We start from the raw sequence: 21,213 nt of genomic DNA, 5'->3' as shown, positions 1-21,213 counted from the left end.
TATGGAATTCTGTGGCCTTGAGATTCTGACTTGGGACCTTAACTCAGAACCCATTTAAACACCACATCGCCAAGATGGGAAGGCAAGACCACAGGTGGCCCCGGAAGATAGTTTAGGGGGACATCTCAGTTTGGGGCCTGCAGAAATCCACTTCATTCTCTGAGTTTCCTGGCCCGTCGGTACAGAAGCAGAACTGAGACATCTAAGAGGGCTGGGTGGAGACTGTTTCTTTGTACAGGGACCCCAAAGCCAGGCCTGATTGCCAGGCTCAGACACCCCGCAGGAAGAGGCAGGCTGGTGGCAGAGGGTGTGCTGAGAGGCCCCTGGCGTGGAAACCTGGATACAGGCCCTTCCCTTTGCCTAGTGACATGGCCACAGGAGCTGAGCAGAGGTGGACGGTCCTGGGGTGTTAGAAGCACATGTGCACGTGTGGACGACTCACCCAGCGTCTCCTAGAGGCTTGTGACTCGGTCCCAAGGAGGCGCTTCAGACCGTAAGGAGTTTATTTCCAGCCTCTCACACTGAAGAACCCTCTGAGCCACAAGGTGGTCTTCTTCAGGAGGTGTCTTGATTCGTGGTCAAAATACCTGGTCCTTTGGAAAATCTTTACATTTTTTCCTTAGAATTCCTGGGATAAAAATAACCTTTGCAGCAGACCTGCATTTGGAAGATACTGGAAGAATGTCACCTGCCCTTTAAAAGACATAGTTTTTGCCTTCGCATTTTTCACAGTGACACATGCATTGGCAAACAGTGCAAGGGAGCCGACACCCAAAAGCACACCTCCCTCTGGCCCTGCTCAGGCCACCCAGCACTTTCTGGGGGGGACGCACTGGGGCTGGAACCCTGTGACCGCCCTCTGGGACATTCTGTGCTCTGCAGGCCACGTGGATCTGCTTGCTTCCCTCTGGCCTCTGGAAGTCCCCCATCGCATCCACCGTTTGTCCCAATCCTGGAACTTGGGTGTTGCTTCATTATTTCTCCGACCTTTTATTTTCCCAAGAAGGTCCAGAATTGCTTAATATCTTGATTTTGTAACTCTCTTAGTTTGGGACTGAGATTTCTGTTATTCTTCTCTGCCTGTCATGCAGAAAAGCAAGAACTTAATTGTCTGTGGTGTGTGTGGGTGTGTGCATGTGCGTGAGCATATACGTGTGCATGCTCAGGTGTGGGTGTTTATGTGTGGACACCTGTGCAGTGGTGTTGTGCGGCATTGCTGTACTCTTTGTGGCACCCTGCCTTGTGTTGCAGTGACCGCCCCTCACAGGGACCTTTCTGGAAGGGGCGGGAGCATCTGCCAGCAGGTGGCTTCCGGGACTGCACACAGCAGGGACTGTTGGCTGTGGGGCTCAGGGGCTTGGATGTCCCCTGGTGCTCAGCCACTCGGAGCTTTTGAAATAAGATCACAGAGTGATCCGGAAGAGTGACGCCAAGGAGTAGAACAAATGGAGTTTCTCAAGAAGGGAAGGAGGTGTCCGGCCACGGGCCTTGGGCTAGAATCGCACGGTCAGCCATGGAGGGGCAGCTTCCCCCTCCCCTGCTGACCCAGAGCTGCTTTCCTGTCCCCCGTCTGATGCCAGTGCCGCTGGGAGCTTGGGGCGAAACCCCTTCTTTTATTTAGGGCTTTGCAGTGCAGCCCAGCTGAACATGACGGGCTAGTGTGCGGGGCCTGGGAGCCGGGGCGGGTGCACTGTGCCGGGAGCAGGGCTGGGGCTGGGGGGCTGGGGTCCGGGGCTGTGATGCTGAGGGGAGAGTGCCCATGGGGCGCAGGTGGCCTTGGGACTTCAGGCTGCTTCTGGGGACACAGGGCTGTTACCAGTAGGAGTTCCCATCGGAGACTAGAGGTTGGGGGTTGAGCTGAGTGGTAGGGCTGACCAGGGATGGGTGGAGTGAGGGACGCCAGGCACCCAGCCCTGAGGCTAACCAGGCCCATCACAGGCGTGGGGCTTTCTTGTGTCCCATCTTTCCTAAAGCTGATTTCCTAGGAGAGTGACTAAAGGTCTTGCAAAACAAGCCGCAGTGAGGGTTTCTGAAGATGGTGAAGTGACCCCTCTCGCGGCCCAGCGCTGACCCTGGATGACCCAGCGTGGTCTGAGCTTCCCCGCTCCTGCCGTCTGCGTGCTCTGCTGAGTTAACGACTGGGTCTCACTGTGTCTGCCTGGCTGTCAGCAGTGGGTTGATGACGCAGCAGCCAGGCGGGCAGCCAGGAGCACATACCCCACCCCAGGCCGCGGGATCAGAGCATGGCTTCCAGCCCCCCAGCACGTGTAGCTGTCCTCGGGGAGGGATGCTCTGCCCGCAGAGGTGGACAGGGGTCTGCGTGGGGCCAGAGGCGGGGGCCTGTGTGGACGGCGTCTTTGGCGTCCCTGCTCTTTGTGGCCAGACGCCTCCTGCGCATCTCGCCACCTTCCCACCACTGTCCCCAGGTGCGCCTGCGCGTCAGTTGTTGGGGTCTCCCCTGCCCCGGGGGAGGGGTGGGAAGCTGGAGCGTGCGGTTGCGGAGCAGCGCCTGACCACCTGACGCCGGGACCTCGCCCCAGTGCCTCGGTTTTGCCTGTGCATCTCGGTGGACCTCCTGGGTCTGAGACCGCGTCCCCGGCGTTAGCTGTGCTCACGTGGTCGCGTGCGGACTTGGCACGAGCCCAGTGGGCAGCAGGCTGGCTGGGTGTGGTGCTTCTCGGCTGAGGCTCTAGTTCTTTCTGCTCTGGGAGCCTGAGGCCCGGCTTTGGCCCCCGCCCGGCCTGCATCCCAAGGTCCACGGGCCACAGTTGACAGGGACCTCAGACTCCTAAAATCCCCGCAAGTCCAGGTGCTCCAGCAGAGGCAGAGAAGGCAAGGTTTCCAGCAGGGGCTTGGGGCCAGGAGACCTTTTCCTACACTGAGGAGGGGAGCTCACAGAGGCCAGAGGCGACAGAGCTTTGGGGGCTTCAGAAGGCGGCGTGGAATTCACAGGCGGTGGGATGTGCATCCTGGGGTCTGGGCTTCATCCCACGGCAGCCCTCGAAGGTTGGGGGTCAGTGAGGTGCATCTGGGGCCCCGGGACCAGGGGAATATGGCGGCACAGAGGCTCCCAGGATGGGAGTGAGGACTTGAAACAGGCCCTCTTGGGCCGTCTCCACAGAGAATTCCAGGAGCATCTGCCCCTGGCTGGCGCCCGGCTGGGGACGGTGGAGGAGAGGGGGATACACCGGAGGGGGGGAAGGGGGGAGGGGAGAGGCCAGAGGGGGTGTCTCTCCTTATCTCCTGAGGCCTCACTTCCTCTCCCCTCCCCTCCCCTCTCCGCGCTGAACTAGTCAGTTCTTCCTCTCTTTTCTTAAAATGAGTCTTGTTGCTGGTAAATGGTGAAAATGGCAGGGGTGGGGCAGGGCCAGTTTCCCTGGTGTGAGTAATTCCACTGTCTGACCACCAGCTGCCAAGCTGAGTGGGAAGACAGGCTTGTTGGTTCCAGAGCCTAGGATGCGGCCGCAGCAGCGAGTGAGCCTTGCCGTGAAATGCAGTAACTAGTGGAGGAGTGTGTGCTGGGATAGTTACCAAACCTGCTGATGTACATATAATTGACATCAGCGTCAGCATTATGGCTGCACAGTTGCATCGCTCCTCAAGGGGCCTCTGAGTTCAGGGCCAGCACAGTGTCTTCCCGTTCAGAGCACGCTGACCTCCTCTCCCCCACAACCAGAGAACTCTGCTTTGCTTTTTTTTAATTGAAGCATAGTTGATTTACGACGATACTGTGTTTGTTTCAGGTGTACAGCACAGTGACTCGGTTATACATATATATTCTTTCAGATTATTTTCCATTATAGTCTATTACAAGATATTGGATACAATTACCTGTGTTATACAGTAAATCCTTGTGGTTTATCTGTTTTATATGTAGTGACGTGTTCCCATATTCCTAATTTATCCCTTCCCTGCCTTCCTTTCCCCTTCTCTAACCATACATTTGTTTCCTGTGTCCGTGAGTCTATTTCTGGTTTTGTATTATTTTTTAGTATCCACATATATGTGATATTGTCTAATATTTGTCTTTCTCTGTCTGACTTCACTTAGTATGATAATCTCTAGAGCCATCCCCATTGCTGCAAATGGCAGCATTTCATTCTTTTTTATGTCTGAGTAATATTCCTGTGTGTGTGTGTGTGTATAAATAAGCTCTAAGAGAACAAAAAACTTAACTTTGTTCAACTCTATTTCACAAGAACTAGAAAAGTGCCCAGAACTGGGTAGGCTCCTAATAAATCTGAGTTAAGTAGAAGAATGAAAGAGTGAATGAATATATATACACACATCACATCTTCTTAAACCAGTCGTCTCCTGATGGACACTTAGGTTGCTTCTGTTGATGAAAAATTAATCCGTCAATCTAAGAAAGAAATGGAAAATTTTATTCAAGCCAAATTTGAGGATTATAACCCAGGAAGAGCATCTCGGAAAGCTCTGAGGACTGTTAGGCCTGTTAGAAGTCAAGGTACAGTTACATAAATTTTTGGAGACAGCTGGGCATCAAATGTCGTATTATTGACAGTTCACGTAACCCATGTGACCCCTTACAAGATCAAGAAGGAATGTTATCTTTAAGGAATTGTCTGGTAGATGCTGGGAGAATGTTGCTCTTTATGGTTGAGCAGGTATTTCTGCCGACGGGGAGGTTTGTAGATGCAGGTATATGATGCAAAGTGGGGGGAGAGAGGAAGCCAAAGGGCAGAGAACATTTTTTTTATGTTTAAATTTTTCTTGTCTTGCCATAAAATATGAATTTTATTTCATACTTCCGTATCTTGGGTATTGTAAATAGTGCCGCTGTAAACATGGGGGTGCATGTATCTTTTCGGATTAGAGTTTTCGTCTTTTCTGGCTTTATACCCAGGACTGGAATTGCTGGATCATATGGCAACTCTATTTTTAGTTCTTTAAGGACCCTTCATACTGTTCTCCATAGATACTGCACCAATATACATTCCCACCAACAGTGTAGGAGGGTTCCCTTTTCTCCACACCCTCTCCAGCATTTGTTATTTGTAGACTTTTTTTTTTTTTTTTTTTTTTTTTGCAGTACGCGGGCCTCTCACTGTTGTGGCCTCTCCCATTGCGGAGCACAGGCTCCGGACGCGCAGGCTCAGCGGCCATGGCTCATGGGCCCAGCCGCTCCGCGGCATGTGGGATCTTCCTGGACGGAGGCACGAACCCGCGTCCCCTGCATCGGCAGGCGGACTGTCAACCACTGCGCCACCAGGGAAGCCCATTTGTAGACTTTTTAATGATGGCCATTCTGACCCATATGAGGTGGTACCTCGTTGTACTTTTGATTTTCATTTCTCTCATAATTTGCGATGTTGAGCATGTTTTCATGTGCTTGTTGGCCGTTTGTATGTTTTCTTTGGAGAAATGGCTATTTAGGTCTCCTGCTCATTTTTTGTTTGGCTTGTTTGGTTTTTTGTTTTGTTTTTTTTTTTGCTATTGAGCTGTGTGAGCTGTTTGTGTATTTTGGAAGTTAAGCCCTTGTTGGTCCCATCGTTTGCAAATGTTTTTTCCCATTGCTGTAGGTTGTCTTTTTGGTTTGTGGATGGTTTCCGTTGCTGTGCAAAAGCATTTAAGTTTGATTACAGCCCATTTGTTTATTTTTGCTTCTGTTTCTTTGTCTTGGGAGGAGAGAACTGTGCTCCTAAAGGGTGCGTGTAAGTAGACTGGACTCTCCTGGAGCTTCCACCCACACTCGATGGGGTTGTGCAAGGGTGAGCCCGGGGTGAGCCGGGGGAAACAGAACTGGGAGTCTTGACAGCTGATGGATTTCCTTTGCTGTTGTCGCTTCTCTTGCTTAATAACGGCTTGTTCCTGCATTCTTTTGTTCCCTTAAGATTGTTCATTGCTGAGAACTGTTCAGGGGCAAGCACTGTGACCAGGCTTAGGTCACAACATAGCTTAGACCTGAAGTGGCTTCTCTTGTGTCAAGAAAGCCATGCCTGGTCCTCTTCCTCCTGGGACCCCCCCACCCTGTCTGTCTACGGTTGGGACTTAAAGCTGAGGGGTGGGGGATGTGTAGGGCTGTGTAGGGCGGGTGCTGGGAGCAATGGAAAGACCACAGCTGCTTCTGGGGGCCCCCCTTCTGCAGGTGAAGGGCGGTGCTGGGGTAGAGTGACCAGCAGAGGCGGGACCCTCCCCGTCTCCCCGTCTCTTCCCCTCAGTGCTCAGTCGGGAGCCCCTGGCTGAGCAGGGATGTGATGTCCGGGGTCGTAGTCCCAGATCCCAGAGCTGAGCGCAAAAGGTGGGGAGCTGAAGACTAGGTTTTAACAACAGGCACCTCCTTTTTCTGGGGTCCAGGGGCTCCCATGTTGGAGCCTGGCCCTGTGCCCTGTCTTCCTGCTGCGTCCCCCGGCCCTGCCCTCACACTAGCCTGTGATGCCAATTCATAAGCTGCTGGTAGGTGAAATGGAGATGCCAGCCCAGGGGCTTAGCGCTATCATTTAGAAGCAGAGAACAGTGGCTTCGAATGTGCCTGCTCTAAAGGATTAATTATCTATGCATCCAGAAGCAGTGGAGCAGGATATTTTGACAGGATTTTCAGGATGTGTCATTGTCGCTTCAAATCTTGTTTCTTTGAAGTCGATTAGAATTTAGGGGCCTGGAATACTGCGAGCTCTGTCTAGGAGGCCATGAAATCTGGCAAGTAAAGTTGCAAAGTGCCAATTTTAAGTTTCTAGTTTAAGAAGACTGTGGATTTTTGCTTTATTACTTTAAGTCCTCATAATACTGGCTTGAAGTTTTTAGAAAGACGTTGAAATACACGTCATAAGCATGTAGCTCCACGTGTTCACAAAGGGAGCGTGCCTCGGTCACCACCGCCCCCGTGGAGAGCTGGGGTGTGGTCCTCGTCTGCACCCAGGGCCCCCCGAGTCACTACCCTCGCCGCCCGGAGAGACGCTCTCCTGGTGGCCAGGGAGCTTTGCCTGTTTGCGATATTGAGGTGAGACCTGAAGGCTGGTTGGTGTTGTTCAGGTGAAGAGGTGGGGAGGGTTTGGGAAGTTACTGGTGCACAGGAAGGCATGCACAGCCAGGGCAGAGTGGCCGACAATGGGGCCCCTGGGGCAGCCGCGGCCCGGGGTTTCCACGCTCTCTCCCCGACCTCCGTCTGTCCAGGAGGTTCTGCGGGTGGGGGCCCCACTCTCTCCTGCGGCCCCTCCGCAGGTGCTGAGATTCTCGGTTACCTGGGCTGTGCAGTGTCTGTTTCCAGAGTTGGTGGAACTGCTCACCTGCTGCGTCTCCTCCCTTTCTCTGCCCTTGAGGATCAGTTATAAAAGGGTCCCTTGTTCTCATTTTTGTGGTTTCCAGGAGGGAGAGGGCCCGAAGGTCAGGGGCCACGGATCGCTGGGAGTCCCCCGTGGGCGGCATCTCCTCCTGCAGCAGTGAGCCCAGTGGTTGAGCTCAGGGACCGGCCCCACTTCCCACCCCACAGGGCACTGTCTCCTGCTTCCCCCGGTGGCTGCCGGCTTCCCGGGCTTGTGTGGCTCCTTTGGTGGGGTCTCTGGTGGCCCGTGTGGAAGTGAACTTCCCAGCTGGGACCCGGCTGGGCGTGGGGAGAGGACGGAGGGGACTGGGCACCAGGGCCGGGGTGTCGAGCGGGGCGCGCGTGAGACCGACGTGTGTGTCAAATGAGCGAATACTCATCAGGCCCTGCGCTGTGCCCCGCGTCCCAAAGAACAGGGTCACAGCCTCCCTGGGGTGGGAGGGCAGGAGCGCCGTAGGGGTGGGAGGGGCGAGTCCAGGAGAGGAGGAGGGACCCTTCCGGGCAGGTGCCAGGGTGGCTCAGCGCCAGCCCCTGGGGCACCGTGTGCGAGGCGGGGAGGGGGCCGGCGGGGGTGGGAAGTGGTGGGTCGCCTGGAAGGTTCCGAGAGGCCGCGCTGGTGGCCTGGGGTCGGGGGCAGGGCCGGGAGCAGACGCACCAGGAGGCAGAGGTGCCGGGGCCGCCGCCTGGTGGATGAGGTGGTCTTCAGCTCAGCCCCGTCCCCAGAACCCGTGGGTGGGAGGGAAGACCCTCCCCCAGCGGTGGCGCCCACGGGAGGCGAATCCGGTGTCGGTCGGGGGTGGCGGCTCCAGAGACAGGCTGGCCCTGAGCTTGTTTGGACTGAGTGTGGGAAGGCGGCCGTGGTCAGAGTCCACGCGTGAGCCCCTTGCCTCCCAGGGGTGGGGGGACACGAACGAAGGCCTGAGTTGGTCACCTGGGCTCTGCCCCTCGGGGGTGGCTGCCTGGTACCGCAGGACGCGGCCGGGCCCTGGGTGCCCCTCACGCTGGGTGGACTCCTGTGTGTCTGGCCTTGCCCGGGTGGGTGGTGCCTCCCGGCTGTACCCTGAGCACAGGGCCCTGCACAGGGGTCTTGGTGCCGTGCTGGCCGCGTTCCTTGGGCAGCTGGGGTGGCCGGCCGTGTGGAGCGATGCAGTGGATGCTCTGAGAGACATGGAGGGGACCACACCGCGGGGCCCTTGTCCCGGGTCTGCCCACGGCGATGGCGGTGAGGCCAGCCTGGAAGAGGCCGATGGGGCCTGGCGGGGTCCTGGGCCCTGATGCCCACCACCTCTGAGGGCCGAGGGACGAGGGGGCCCCACAGGGAATGTGACTGCTTCCCCCCGAGGGATCTGCGGTGTCCTGTACCTCAGTTCACCCGAAGGAACCGAGACCGATTCAATGCAGAAAAATAGGAAAGTAGACATACGCACGAGGAAAAACCACTATGGCACTTCCCGTGTCACGAGCGCACGCTGTCAGACTTGTGGAGACGTCCGGCCGTTTTAGACACAGCCTCTTGTCCCCTTCTCTAAGAAGGGGGGCTTCTCCTTCATAAACCTGACTTCAGCTCCGTGCTGGCTTTCCCTTTTCTCCAGTCACCTGCTCTGACTGCTGGAAGTGAACTTTCTAGACCTCGTGGTCGGGCTCTCCCGGCACCAGAGAGCCACCCCTCCCCTCCCTTAACCGCTCCGCCCCCGGCGCCTCTGGAGCGGCTGGTGGCCCAGGTGAGGGGCCGAGCCCCAGCGGCCAGGTGACCTGAGCCGGGACCGCATGAGGCTGGCCCTGTGGGGTGGGGCCCCTCCCTTGTCCGGGAGCGGGTCTGTGGCTGCGATCGTTTAGGACCTTTGGCTCCGGGCTGGGTGCCTTCTTTCTCCCCAGCTGGCACGTGACGATGCAGGGGCTACAAACCAGGCTCCCAGGGAGGGACTGGGAGCCCTTGGCCTTGCCCCCCCCTCATTGGGCTGGGGTCCGGAACACAGACCGCCTCACTGCCCTCTTTGTGTCCCAACAGATGGATGCCTTGCTGGTCTCTGTGAGCACTTCCATTTGGTGGCATTTCCAGAAGGGATGTGCTGAGTTCCAGCGGGCAGGCAGTGGCCTCTGAGCCCCGGCCCTTCAGAGGTGGCTGCTCCCCGATATGTTTCCCGTCACCTCCACGCACATCACCGGAAGTGTGGGTGCTGAGACTGACCTGGGGAGACCCCCCAACCCCGTCCTCCACGTCGGGGATGCTCCAGCCAGCCCCAGGCTGTGGCAGGCACCTGCCGTGGGTGCGTGGAAGCCCACCAGCTCTCTTACACCCGCTCCATCTCTGTCCATCTTGCAGGTTTTGGGGTTTGAGGTCGACGCAGTGAACTCTGTCCAGTTTTCAAACCACACAGGTAAGGCGTCAGCCTCAGCGGTCCTCGCAGAGCTGAGTGTGGGCTCAGGACGTGGTCCCTCACCTTACAGATGGGAAATGGAGCCGGGGGTGTGGTCCTGGCCGAGGCTGCGCAGCACGTGCCCACGGGGGTCGGGGGGCCTGGGTTTGCCGGCTGCGTGTTTAAATCAGCGTGGCTGCTTTGGAGCTGGATGACCTGGCGGGTGACGTGACCTCTCGGCCTCCCGCTTTCCTCTGTGAACCAAGGATGGTGATCCTCGTGCCTGCTCTGCCCCCCCCCCCGGGTAACACTGTGGACTGGGAGGGGAGCAGACCCCAACTGTCTCGGGGAGACAGTTCTGGGGAGCCTCGGGGAGCTCGTGTGTGTGTCTCTTCGTGCACGGGGACCCCAAGGATTTCTGTGCACAGAAAGCTGTGTGATTTCTGCCTCGGGTTCGTGAGGGTCACAGCCCTTGGAAAGCCCCCACGGTGTCAGGCGAGGGCCCTGGGCTCCCCACCCCCATGGCCTCAGAGACGCCCTGACCTGGGATCCCTGAGCTAGTGCAGGCAGGGGGACAAAGCCTGTCAGTCCTTGGAAGCATTCCCACATCCCTTCTCTGAAATTACTCCGAACCCTGACGGAATCTCAGAGCACAGAAGGTCCCAGAAACTGCTGGCAGAGTGCCGATCAGATACGCAGAAGGGTGCTTCCCCTTCTCCCGATTCTTCCGGGTGGGGTTCTTGGAAGGGAGGGGGTGTTACAGGTCATCAGTTGAGGAGGAACAGCACTGGATTCAGATGAAAAGGCTACAGTTCCCGCTAAAAGTCCTTTCCTGCTTTTGCGTTCAGAGTGCTGGGCACAGTGACATTTGGACATGTCCCCAGAAGTTGTCAGCCCAGTGAACCCCCTCAGAGCTTACAGGTTTTACTGGCTGTTTTAACTACCCTCTTTTTTTTTTTTTTAAGTAAAAGAGCCAAGTTGGCTTAGACATTAGATGATGATGCCCCCCCCCCGCCCCCCGCTCCAGGGCAGCGCTGGGCCCTGAAGCAGCAGCCGGTGTTCTGTGGTTGTTCCTTTAGCAAGAGTTTCCTGTTACCCAAGATCCGAGCCCTTGGACGAGCGGCTGGAAGAAACTGGACGGGGCTGGAGGTTGGCGGGTGGGGCAGGGCAGCCTTCCAGGCACGTAGGGTTTGGGGTGTGACCTGCTGCCAGACCTGGTGGTGACCCCCTGGGGGAGCAGGACCAGGTAGACGTGCAGGGAGGATCTGGGTCCCTCAGGGTCACCGGCTCGGCCTCTGCAGAGTTTGTTTTTTCATCTGTCAACTGTAAATTGGGCGGGTTGGACAGAGGACCAGAGTGCCCCTGTGTTTCAGAAGGGTCTCCTGAGTTTGGAGAGGAGAGGCTGGGTTGGTGGGGGTCGGTAAAAAGAGTGGACCAGACCCTTCTCATCATGTTAGGAAGCTGGCCCGCCGGGCGGGGCGTGACCCATGCTTGAGACCTGGCGGGGGCTGACTGCACATCACGGGCTGCACTGTGTCCCCTCAATTCACGTGTCAGAGTCCTAACTCCCAGGACCTCAGATGTGATAAGGTCTTTAAAGAGGCAGTTAAAAGGTACACGGGGGGCTTCCCTGGTGGCGCAGTGGTTGAGAGTACACCTGCTGATGCAGGGGACACGGGTTCATGCCCCGGTCTGGGAGGATCCCACATGCCGCGGAGCGGCTGGGCCCGTGAGCCATGGCCGCTGAGCCTGCGCGTCCAGAGCCTGTGCTCCGCAACGGGAGAGGCCACAACAGTGAGAGGCCCGCGTACCGCAAAAAAAAAAAAAAAGGTACATGGGGGTCATTGGGGTGCCCCTGCTCCAGTCTGATCGGTGCCCATGGAGGAGATTAGGACACAGACACATGCCCAGAGGGGCAACCACATGAGGACGCAGGAGAAGCCAGCCGTGGGGCTCTCAGAGCAACCAGCCCTGCGACACCATGATCCCGGACTCTGGCCTCCAGAACTGTGGGAGCCCCTGTGGTTCTTGGTCACAGCAGCCCTAGGACAAGAGAAGTACATGTGCAACGGAGTCAAACCGCACGGTGTTGGGAATTCCCTGGCCGTCCAGTGGTTAGGACTTGGCTCTTTCACCGCTGAGGGCCCCGTTTCAATCCCTGGTCAGGGAATTGAGATCCTGCAAGCCACGCAGCGCAGCCAAAACAAAAGAAAAGAAGAAACCAGCATGTCTGGAATGATGTCAGAAAAGCAAGGGGCAGGAAGGCCCGTTGTTCCTCCCACCCGGGCCGGTGGGGTTTTGTGGTAGCAGCCCCTGCGGGGACACAGCCAGAGGCTGCCGGCTCCCAGCAGACACCTGAGCCTGGGGGACAGCCCTGCGGGAGGTGGGTCACCTCGCCTTGGGGGACCCACCTCGCCTCTGGCCCTCCCGACGGGTGAATGGGCATCCACCAGGCCATGCCGTCCTGGAGAACTGCCGACAGGTGTTGTCGGGTGTGGGCCCCTCTGCGGCAGGAGAGCCCTCGCCCCGCGGGCACAGAGGGCACCGCGGCCCCTTCTCCAGGCCCACAGCCCAGCCGGTGCGGGACCTGCAGGACAGCCCCCGAGACGGCAGGGAGGGTCTGGGGCTGTGGCTGGGATCTGCTTCCCGTGGTCTGCACTCGACTTTGCTGTCATAGAAATCAGCCCTCCCGAGGCTTTTATTTATGTGCTTAGGAACCCATCCGTTTGAGTGGTCCCTCTTGGCGTGAGGGCTGCCAGGATGGACTTGCCGTGGGCGGACTGCAGGGTGTCCCTGGTGGGGTGCGCCCGCCCCGAGTGACCTCGAGAGGGCCTCCTGCCTGCCCTGTGGGCGCTTCACCCGGGTGCCTGTCGGGCCAAGAACCCGGGCCGCAGCCTCTTTCTAGTTCACATTTGGCTCTTGGTCAGGATTTGGCCCGAGACTTGGATCCGTTGCAACTCATCTTGGATGGAGGTGGGGCTGCGAGGAGCCCCTACCTGCCAGGGTGCGCAGATAACAGTCTTCAAGCAGCTCAGCCTGGATGGGGGACGTGCACAGGAGAGGCTGGCAAAGCCAGGGACCGTGACACGATGGGGACGCTCTCAGGTGCCCCGCCGAGGACAGGGAGAAGTTTCACAACCCTGCGTCCTGTCTGTTGGTGCAGTGCAGGCTGCACAGGCGTCCTCAGGCGGCCTGCAGAGCTGGGCCCTCGCTGCACTCAGTGGGAGGGTGGACCCCGGACTCAGTAATAACAACCCCAGAACGTGTCGGAGCCAGATGTGCTTTCGGGGGGACCTGCCGAGGGCCGTGTCGCCCGCGTGCCCCACGCGTCAGGGCCTGCGTGTTCTGCCCTCCCCCCACCAGGCTACTCGCACTGGAAGGGCCAAGTGCTGAACTCAGATGAGCTCCACGAGCTGTACGACGGGCTGAAGCTGAACGACGTGAACAAGTATGACTACGTGCTCACGGGTGAGGCCCAGGGGACGGGGTTCCAGAACCGGAGCCTGGCGCCCACCTGGGGTGGGCTGGGGAGGCCCAGACCACCCCTGACCTGGGCTGCTCCCTGGTCCCTGCCTCCCTCGAGGAGGGATGGTCCTGCCATCAGGAACTCAGTGGGGCCCTAGTGACCGCCACGTCCAGGTAGCATGACCTTGGGGGTCCTGGCTGTGCCACGTCTCCATACTGGGGTTTCCATGCCCATGGCGGGGGACAGTTGGGGTGTTGGGAAGGGGTCTGGGACAAAAACACCCAGATAAGCAACACGCTGCCACCTGGTGTGTTGGTTTCATTTACAAACCCACATGGTTGCATTTATTTATATACATGGTTAGAAGTGAACATGCTGATTCTGGAAAATGGAAAAGAGGAAGGAAACCATTCCTCGTACACCCACGGCTTCTTCCTTTCCTGTAAAAGTTAACGTTTCTATTGGGAACTGCCCGGTGTCCCCTGGTGCCTACAGTTGTGGGGGGCACGTGTCTTGGCCCCGGCCGCAGGGTCTGGGCCCTGCCTGCCATCCTCTGGGCAGAGGGGCTTCATGGCGCTGTTGCCGTGGTTGGGTGACGAGAGCTCTCTGTCCTTCCCAAAGGTTACACGCGAGACAAGTCCTTCCTGGCCATGGTGGTGGACATCGTGCAGGAGCTGAAGCAGCAGAACTCCAGGCTCGTGTACGGTAGGTGCTGGGAGCCCCAGGAGCGGCGGCTCAGCCTCCTTCCTTCTGGACGCCCCAACTTCACGTTCTGCTCCTCCCAGCACACGGGCTCTGTAGCAGCTGGGCCTCTGGGGACGAGAGCCTCACAGGCGTCCTCACAGTGTACCTGGCCTCTGTCTGGGGTGGGTGAGAGAGGCCGGTGACCACACAGGGCTGTGATCAGTGTCAGGGTGGGGTGTGTGACCACCCGGTCCCTGGGTGGGGTGAGGGACTCCCCAGGTGGGGCCCAGACAGCAAAACGCAAAATGCCAGGTAAGGAGGTAAATGATAAATGAGGACGGGAGGCCGTGCTTTTCCCGTTTTAGTTGCGCGTGTGAAACTCAACGACAAGTCAGATGTGAGGCGCTCTTCTCAGCGCCGCCACGTTTGCTGATAAGATGCCCTTTGTCTCCCGCAGTGTGCGACCCCGTGATGGGAGACAAGTGGAACGGAGAAGGCTCCATGGTTAGTGCTTCCCCGCGCTGGGGTGCGGGCCATGGGGCTGTTCACAGCAGCACTCTAGAAGTGTCAGCCTGGGCGAGACACTGCTCTCGGGCCAGAGACATGTCCTTGTCCCTTGTCGGGAAGGAGAGGCCGGGGCTGGCAGAAGAGGTTTCTGCGAAGGGCCCCAGAGGAGGTATTTCAGGGCCGTGCATCCCTGTTGCAGCTTGAGCAGCCACAGATGATTTGCAAAAGAACGAACATGGCTGTTTTCTAATCGAATTTCAGGTGTGGACACTGAGCTTTGAATTTCCTCTAATTTCCACGTGTCACAGAATACTGTTTTTCTTTTGACTGTCCCCCCAACCATTTAAAAACATAAAGGGCACTCTCAGCCCACCAGCCACACACCAATAGACTGCGGGCCTGGGTTCCTGACGCTGATGTGGGTTGAGCGGGCGGTGTCATCACACGGATACGGTGGAAAGCCACTAGTGGGGACCTGACCCGGATCGTCAGGGTGGATCGTCGGGGCCGGCTGCCCCAGCCCTGCCTCGGGACCCCTTGGAGCCTTGGAGTCCCCACAGCACGAGCCGCCCCGGCCTCCCTCCCTCACCCCTCATGCGTCAGCCCGTTCCTGTCTTTTCCCCGCAGTATGTCCCCGAGGACCTCCTTCCGGTTTACAGAGAGAAGGTCGTGCCAGTTGCAGACATCATCACCCCCAACCAGTTTGAGGCTGAGTAAGTCATTTGAATCGGCCGGAGCAGTTAGACCCGCCCCCCATCCCCATGGGGAGAGTGACAGGGACCCTGCTGGAGAGTCCCAGTCTGCGGGCAGGGAGCTGCCAGCCCACCTGAGTGCCAGGGCGGGCACTGGTTGTCAGCAGCAGTGGGTGGTCATTTCCCCCCGACTCCCTGTGGTCATGCTGGTTCCTGAGCAGCAAGAGCCTCTGGGGACAGAAGGGGGCAGAGGCGCTGTGGCAAAGCCGGGGGTGCACGTGGCTGACACGGGCCACCGCCCCGGAGCTCTGAAACCCACGTCCCACATCTCTGCACAAGGTTAAAAGGACCATGCCGGCTCTGCTGCCCAGCGCCATGTTTCCAAGGGCCTTTCTTCGATGCCCGGCCCCCCCGATGGACAGGAGAGCTGGGCACCCAGGGGGTTGAGGAGTGGCTCCTGGGGCCTTGGGGCGTGAGCGCTGCAGTGGGTGTGTCCCCATCACATTCGGCTCTGTTAGGCCAGCAGCGACCTCCCCTCTGGCCCCGGGGCCGCCCTATAAAGTAGGGATGGGGCCCCTGGACTCTTGGGGGCCTGGGGTTCCCTAACCCGGGCCTATCGATGCTGGGGGATGGTGGCTCACCCGGAGGTCCCTGATGGTTGGTGGCTCAAGAACATAGTGCACTGAGATTTGCAGCTGTTTGCAAGGACGCTGGCTGCCCTCAGGGGCACCGTGTGCTGTGCCGTGCACGGCCGTCCTTCCCCGTTGTTATGTGTAAACGTTATAACCGCAATCTGGAACTTCAACCCGCTCCCATGACGTGTGAGTCCCTTTTTATTGTTTAAATTTATTTTTATTTATTTTATTATTTATTTGGTTACGCTGGGTCTTAGTCGTGGCACGCAGACTCCTTAGTTGTGGCATGCGAAGGCTTACTTGCGGCACCCATGTGCGATATGGTTCCCTGACCAGGGATCGAACCCAGGCCCCCTGTTTCGAACCAGGGAAGTCCCGTGAGTCCCCTTTCAAACTGACTCTTGACTGGTCCCCAGACATGGTGGCCGCCTGGTCCGCGATGGCGGGCAGGTGCCAGCCAGTTCCCTGTGGGGCAGGAGGGGTCACCAGTGCACCGTAGGTAGCCCTGGGGCTCTTACAGGCGATGGCTGAGCTGTGCTTGTCTGCCTTCCAGGTTGCTGAGCGGGAGAAAGATCCACAGCCAGGAAGAAGCCTTAGCGGTAAGGAGGCCTTCCCGTACCTGGCGTGGGACAGGCAGCCCTGCTCACGGTGGGAGGGGACAGCCACACGCCCTCCGGCATAGGAGACGGGCACCTGTGTGGCCAACATTTGGCTTCCCATCAGCCAGCCACCCGAGGCCCGGGGAACCTTTGCACATTCCATTTCGGCCCCTTGATTGGTCACCTGCAGCTTAGTGCCTGCTGGGTCTGGGTTCGCCCGCTGCTCGTCCCAGCTGTCTCTGAATGAGCGTCTGGGGCCATCGCAAAGTGCCGCAGACGGGGTGGCTGGGCAGCAGAGGTTTGCTCTCATAGTTCAGAGGCCAGAAGTCCAGGATGGCCGGCTGGCCCGTGCTCTGTCAGAAGCCTGTAGGAAGAATCCTTTCCTGTCCCAGCCTCTGGAGGCAGCTGGCAGTCCTTGGTGTTCCGGGCTTGTGGGCATCACCCCAGGCTCCGTGTGTGTATGCGGGGTGTGTCTGCCTGCACCTGTCAGAGTGCATGTGGGGTGTGTGTGTGTGTGTGCGTGCGTGTGTGTGAGTGGGAGGATTTCTTGCACATAATGGATCCGTATCTTTGGGGGCTGGCTGGGCATTTCTGGAGTCCACAAGGCAGGATTCCAGACGGGAAGGGCGGGCTGGGCCTCTCAGGCAGGAGCTGATACCGCAGCCCTGGGCGAGATTTCTTCAAAGCTCTTTTCAACCTTCCTTGGTACTAGCCGAGGGTCCATAGGTCTCCTGCTGGGATTTAGCCTCAGGTGGGGTCTGCCACCCCTGCGCTGCATGCCCAGAGCACCAGGGGCTGCCAGGGCCTCACACCTTCCACGTCTGGGCCTCTTCAGAGGCCAAGCTCACTTCACGGTCCAGGAAACACACACTTGGAGGAGCCAGGTCCCTGGGTCAGAGCTGGCGGCAGCCAGTCGTGGTCACCCCTGGGCCCGTGGGGCTGTGTGTCTGTTTCCCCAATAGGCGGAGGGCTCACTGGGGCAGGAGAGCAGGCTGGGAGGACCCCCCTTCCCTGCTCTGAGGGCCTTGCTCTGAGCTGGCACAGCGGTTGGGGGGTCTCAGAGCCAGGTGACCCTGGGGCAGGAAAGAAGCAGGGCCGTGGGCTCAGTGACCCCATCTCTAACACACCCGCCCAGCTTGGGAACCAGAGGAAACTCATGGTACCCAGTGCAGGGTGGGTGCTGGGCTGGTGGCACGCCTCATGTGTGGGAGGCGGTGTGCATGTGATGTGTGTGCGTGCGTGCGTGTGGTGGAGGGGGTGTGTATGCTTGCGCTTGGGGCATGTGCACGCGTTGTGTGTGTGCATGTGGCGTGTGGGAGTACACATACGTGCATGTGTGTGCTGGGGGTATATGCATGCATGCAGTGTGTGCACGTGTGGGGGGTCTTTGGATGTGCGTTTGTGCGCACACGTGTGTGTGTGTGTGGCTGGGGACAGCCTGTGCTCACAGGGCGTGTTCACAGGCACTTCTCTGAGGCATTTGCACGAGGAAAACAGGACCACCTACAGCTGTTTAAAAAAAAAAAGCCACCCAAAGTGACATCTGTTCCTCATTACCCTGTGACCCTCTGGCCGGTTACCTCCCCAGCCTGCAGGCCCCGGGCCGATGAGGGGAGGGTTAGTGGTGGCGTCGCCTCCTGCCTGATACGAGGCCCCCCACCTCCCACCCCTCCTGAGCCCCAGTTCACCTCAGTGAGCATTTTGCCCTGGCGTGCTGCTGGGGAGGGGGCGGTAGACGTTTGTTGAATGGATAAAGGAGTGCATAGTTTCCCGGGATGGACAGCGTGGAAGCGCTCATCGCTTGGTGGTTGCCGGGCACGGCTCCTGCCGCCCCGGAGCCCAGGCAGGAGAAGACGGTGGCCTGGCTGGTTGGCTCCTTCCTCCGGGGTTCGGGCACAGGTGGGGTGCAGGGTGGGACCGATAGACATGCACCCTTGGACTTGAGGCTGGAGGGAACTGGGACGCCTGTGACCTGGCAGAGCTGTCGCTGCGGGGCAGGGGCGGGGCCCAGGGTGTGGCCCCTGTTAGCTGTCTCTGTCCCATCCAGGCAGACTCTGTAAGAAGCTGAGGGGCGTGGGAGACGGGGCGAGGGCCGCCAGGGCCCCGTCTCGGGCAGCCACGGAGCGGCTGATGCGCCCCCCGTGTCCGGCAGGTGATGGACGTGCTGCACTCGATGGGCCCCGACACGGTGGTCATCACCAGCTCGGACCTGCCGTCCCCGAGGGGCAGCGGCTACTTGATCGCGCTGGGGAGCCAGAGGACTCGTAAGTGCCCGCCCGGCGCCGGGCTGCCTCCCGCCTTCCTGCCGCGTCCCTCGAGGCTTCCGAGCTTTGGGTTCAGTGGAAAGAAAATCAAGCCTGACTCGGCAGGTGGCCAGTCTCCCCAACTCCCGACAGCTCCAAGAAAGATCCGACTGAAAACAGAGCCGGGAGACGTTTCTGTGAATCGGGGTGCGGGGAGTGTGGGGTGCTGACGGCTCCCCCCACGGTCCCCACGCAGGTGTCTGTAACCATGCTGGCAGCACACGGATGACGCCCCCTCTTACGGGCTCGGGGGTCACGTGGACCAGCCCAGCTGGAGCCCGGCTCCCGGGGAACCAGGTGTCCCCAGGCCTGCCTCCCCCCATCCCCCCCACGTCAGAGCTGATGCCGACATCGCTGGGAGGACCGTTCACGCTCGGCTGTGTCAGTCATTTAATTATGCTGATGCCGCAGTGTAAAATGACACAGCTTCCCCGGAGAGCCGTGCCAGGTGTAGCTGTCACCACCCCCTCTGTGTCTGTGCAAAAGGACACTTACACACCCAGATACACTCACAGATGCACGTGCATCCACACACACTCACGCCCACGCACGCACCCCGACCTCAGTGAGTGAGCACGGTCCCTCCGGCTCTACCCCCGCCCCCATGGCTCCCATCTCACAGCATCGCATGTTTCGGCCCCTCGTCTTCAGGCTGCGTGGTGTTCCCCAGGCTGCCCTGACCCTGTGGCCCTCTGGGGCTCCAGCCTCTCACTTTCTCACTTGGGACGGGCAGCCACTGGGGGGCTGGGGCATCCCTGCAGGCTGGGCTCCCTGACGCTGTGCAGGGTGGGGCAAGCCGGTTCCTGGGCCGCGGGGCCTCTGCCGGCTGAGGGTCTAGGGGCCCAGCTGCCGGACACTTTCCCCCAGGGACCCCCGACGGCTCCGTGGTGACACAGCGCATCCGCATGGAGATGCGCAAGGTGGACGCAGTCTTCGTGGGCACCGGGGACCTCTTTGCCGCCATGCTGTTGGCGTGGACGCACAAGCACCCCAACAATCTCAAGGTCAGTGGGACGCAAATGGGAGAATGTGTTAAGAGCTGGAGTCCGCTGGGCCCAGGCCCAAGGCGGGCCCTGAGCCAGATGAAAAGGGAGGGCTTCGCTGAGGATGCCAGGGGAGCTGTAGCCTCAGCAACTCGGGGTCTAGAAGCATCACACAGGAGGGAAATTCAGCAACAGCTCGTCCTAAAACGCAGCCGCTGCAGTCAGACTTGCTGGAGACCCCTCTCTTCCTGGGGTTCGTCCCCCGTTCCCCCGCTTTGTGTGTGAATGTCCACAGTGCCCTCGTGTGCTCAGGCGCACCCGTGCCCTTTGACCTCCCTCTGGGCAGCCGTCCTTCCCCTGGGGGGCAGGCACACCCCCCCCCCCCCCCCCCGCCGCCAGCAGTCAGTTCCATGTTGTGAAATGCACGGCTGGGATGGGGCCCTTCCCCTCACCAACGGCCTCAGGGGTGAGCGCTGAAATGCTGTGGTTTCCCCACCCCCCTTCCCTCGAGGGCGGAGGGTGAGCACGGACCTGCTTCACGGCCAGCTGGTGCCCAGAGGAGGCCTCGCTCGGTCTCCCTCAGCCTACCCCAGATTAAGTTCTGCCCCGGGTCCCAGTGTTGGGGAGGGAGTCCACTTGCCTCCCCAGCACCTGAGAAGCTCTGAGTTTTTAACTTTGAGAGGCCAGCAAGCAATGACTTTGGCCAGCTCTGGGGCAGGAGCTCTTTCCCGTGTAGATTCTTTATAACTGATTCCTTCCAGAAACGCTTATTAAGCACCTACTACATGCCAGGCAGTATTGACAGAGTCGCCTGTGGTCCATTTAGTACATAGGCCTCTCTGCTCAGCTCTCCTGGGATCTTTGCAGCGACTGCTCCGTGATGGGAGGAACATGTGATTGTGGGTCCCCAGTGCCTTGTCAGTGGACAGTCCCATCCAGGTGGCCTGGGGGCGGGGGACTCAGTATCCTCTCCTCCCTGCAGGTGGCCTGTGAGAAGACCGTGTCGGCCATGCACCATGTTCTGCAGCGGACCATCAAGTGTGCAAAAGGTACCACCTCACGGGCTGGCAGGGGTGCAGTGCTGCATTGTGAACAGGGCTGTGGCTCCCGCCATCTCCCTGGCGTTGGCCTTTAGGGCTGGGGCAGGGGGCAGCGTTGTGGAGCTCCCTGCTGAGATGGGAACTCAGGGGTGATCCAGAGCATTGGGGGCTCCCACAGAGGCGAGGGAAGGACGAGACAGATGCGGGATAACTTCCGCTGGCTCTGTTCCCATCGTGAATGCTCTGCCCGTTCTGCAGCCAGGGCTGGGGAAGGACTGAAGCCCAGCCCGGCCCAGCTGGAGCTGAGGATGGTCCAGAGCAAGAAGGACATCGAGAACCCGGAGATCGTCGTCCAAGCCACGGTGCTGTGAGGGCCGCGCGAACCCGCCTCCTTAACGCCCAGCGTTAGGTGTCTCCGTTTCCGTCCTTGTGAAAAATGTAATGTCTGCCTTAGAGCTGTGACCGAAACTTGATATTTTTTTCTTCTTTCATGAGTGTCCAGCATCCACTGATCTTCATTGTGAAAATGTGCTGGTCGTGCTTTTTAAAAATAACGAAGTGATCACAGAAATTTGTACTTCGGGACCCCGGCTCCCCTCCCACAAGGCTCCTGGAAAACCAGCTCCGTGGTTACGTCTCGAGGGCGTCCTCCCCAGGCTGGCTTG

The 21,213-nt window shown here is 59.0% G+C and overlaps 1 protein-coding gene across 2 annotated transcripts in view; it reads left to right on the top strand.

Annotated features, from left to right (window-relative positions):
* Positions 1–21,213, top strand: part of PDXK (pyridoxal kinase) — a 31,528-nt gene that overhangs the window by 5,361 nt on the left and 4,954 nt on the right. The window contains exons 2-11 of one of the 2 annotated variants that reach the window (XM_060100406.1): positions 9,606–9,660; positions 13,003–13,107; positions 13,727–13,810; positions 14,247–14,293; positions 14,924–15,009; positions 16,177–16,222; positions 18,375–18,486; positions 19,393–19,529; positions 20,491–20,557; positions 20,807–21,037. In XM_060100406.1, the coding sequence (XP_059956389.1) occupies positions 9,606–9,660; positions 13,003–13,107; positions 13,727–13,810; positions 14,247–14,293; positions 14,924–15,009; positions 16,177–16,222; positions 18,375–18,486; positions 19,393–19,529; positions 20,491–20,557; positions 20,807–20,919 (852 nt within the window). In that variant the 3' untranslated portion in view covers positions 20,920–21,037. Of the gene's footprint in view, positions 1–9,605; positions 9,661–13,002; positions 13,108–13,726; positions 13,811–14,246; positions 14,294–14,923; positions 15,010–16,176; positions 16,223–18,374; positions 18,487–19,392; positions 19,530–20,490; positions 20,558–20,806; positions 21,038–21,213 lie in introns of those variants that run through there. The other variant, XM_060100407.1, reaches the window with a different exon arrangement.

This window comes from Mesoplodon densirostris, chromosome 5 (genome assembly GCF_025265405.1).
Source record: "Mesoplodon densirostris isolate mMesDen1 chromosome 5, mMesDen1 primary haplotype, whole genome shotgun sequence".
Lineage (NCBI taxonomy): Eukaryota > Metazoa > Chordata > Mammalia > Artiodactyla > Ziphiidae > Mesoplodon > Mesoplodon densirostris.
The sequence above is the reverse complement of the archived record's forward strand: the minus strand, read 5'-3'. Positions and strand labels throughout refer to the sequence as shown.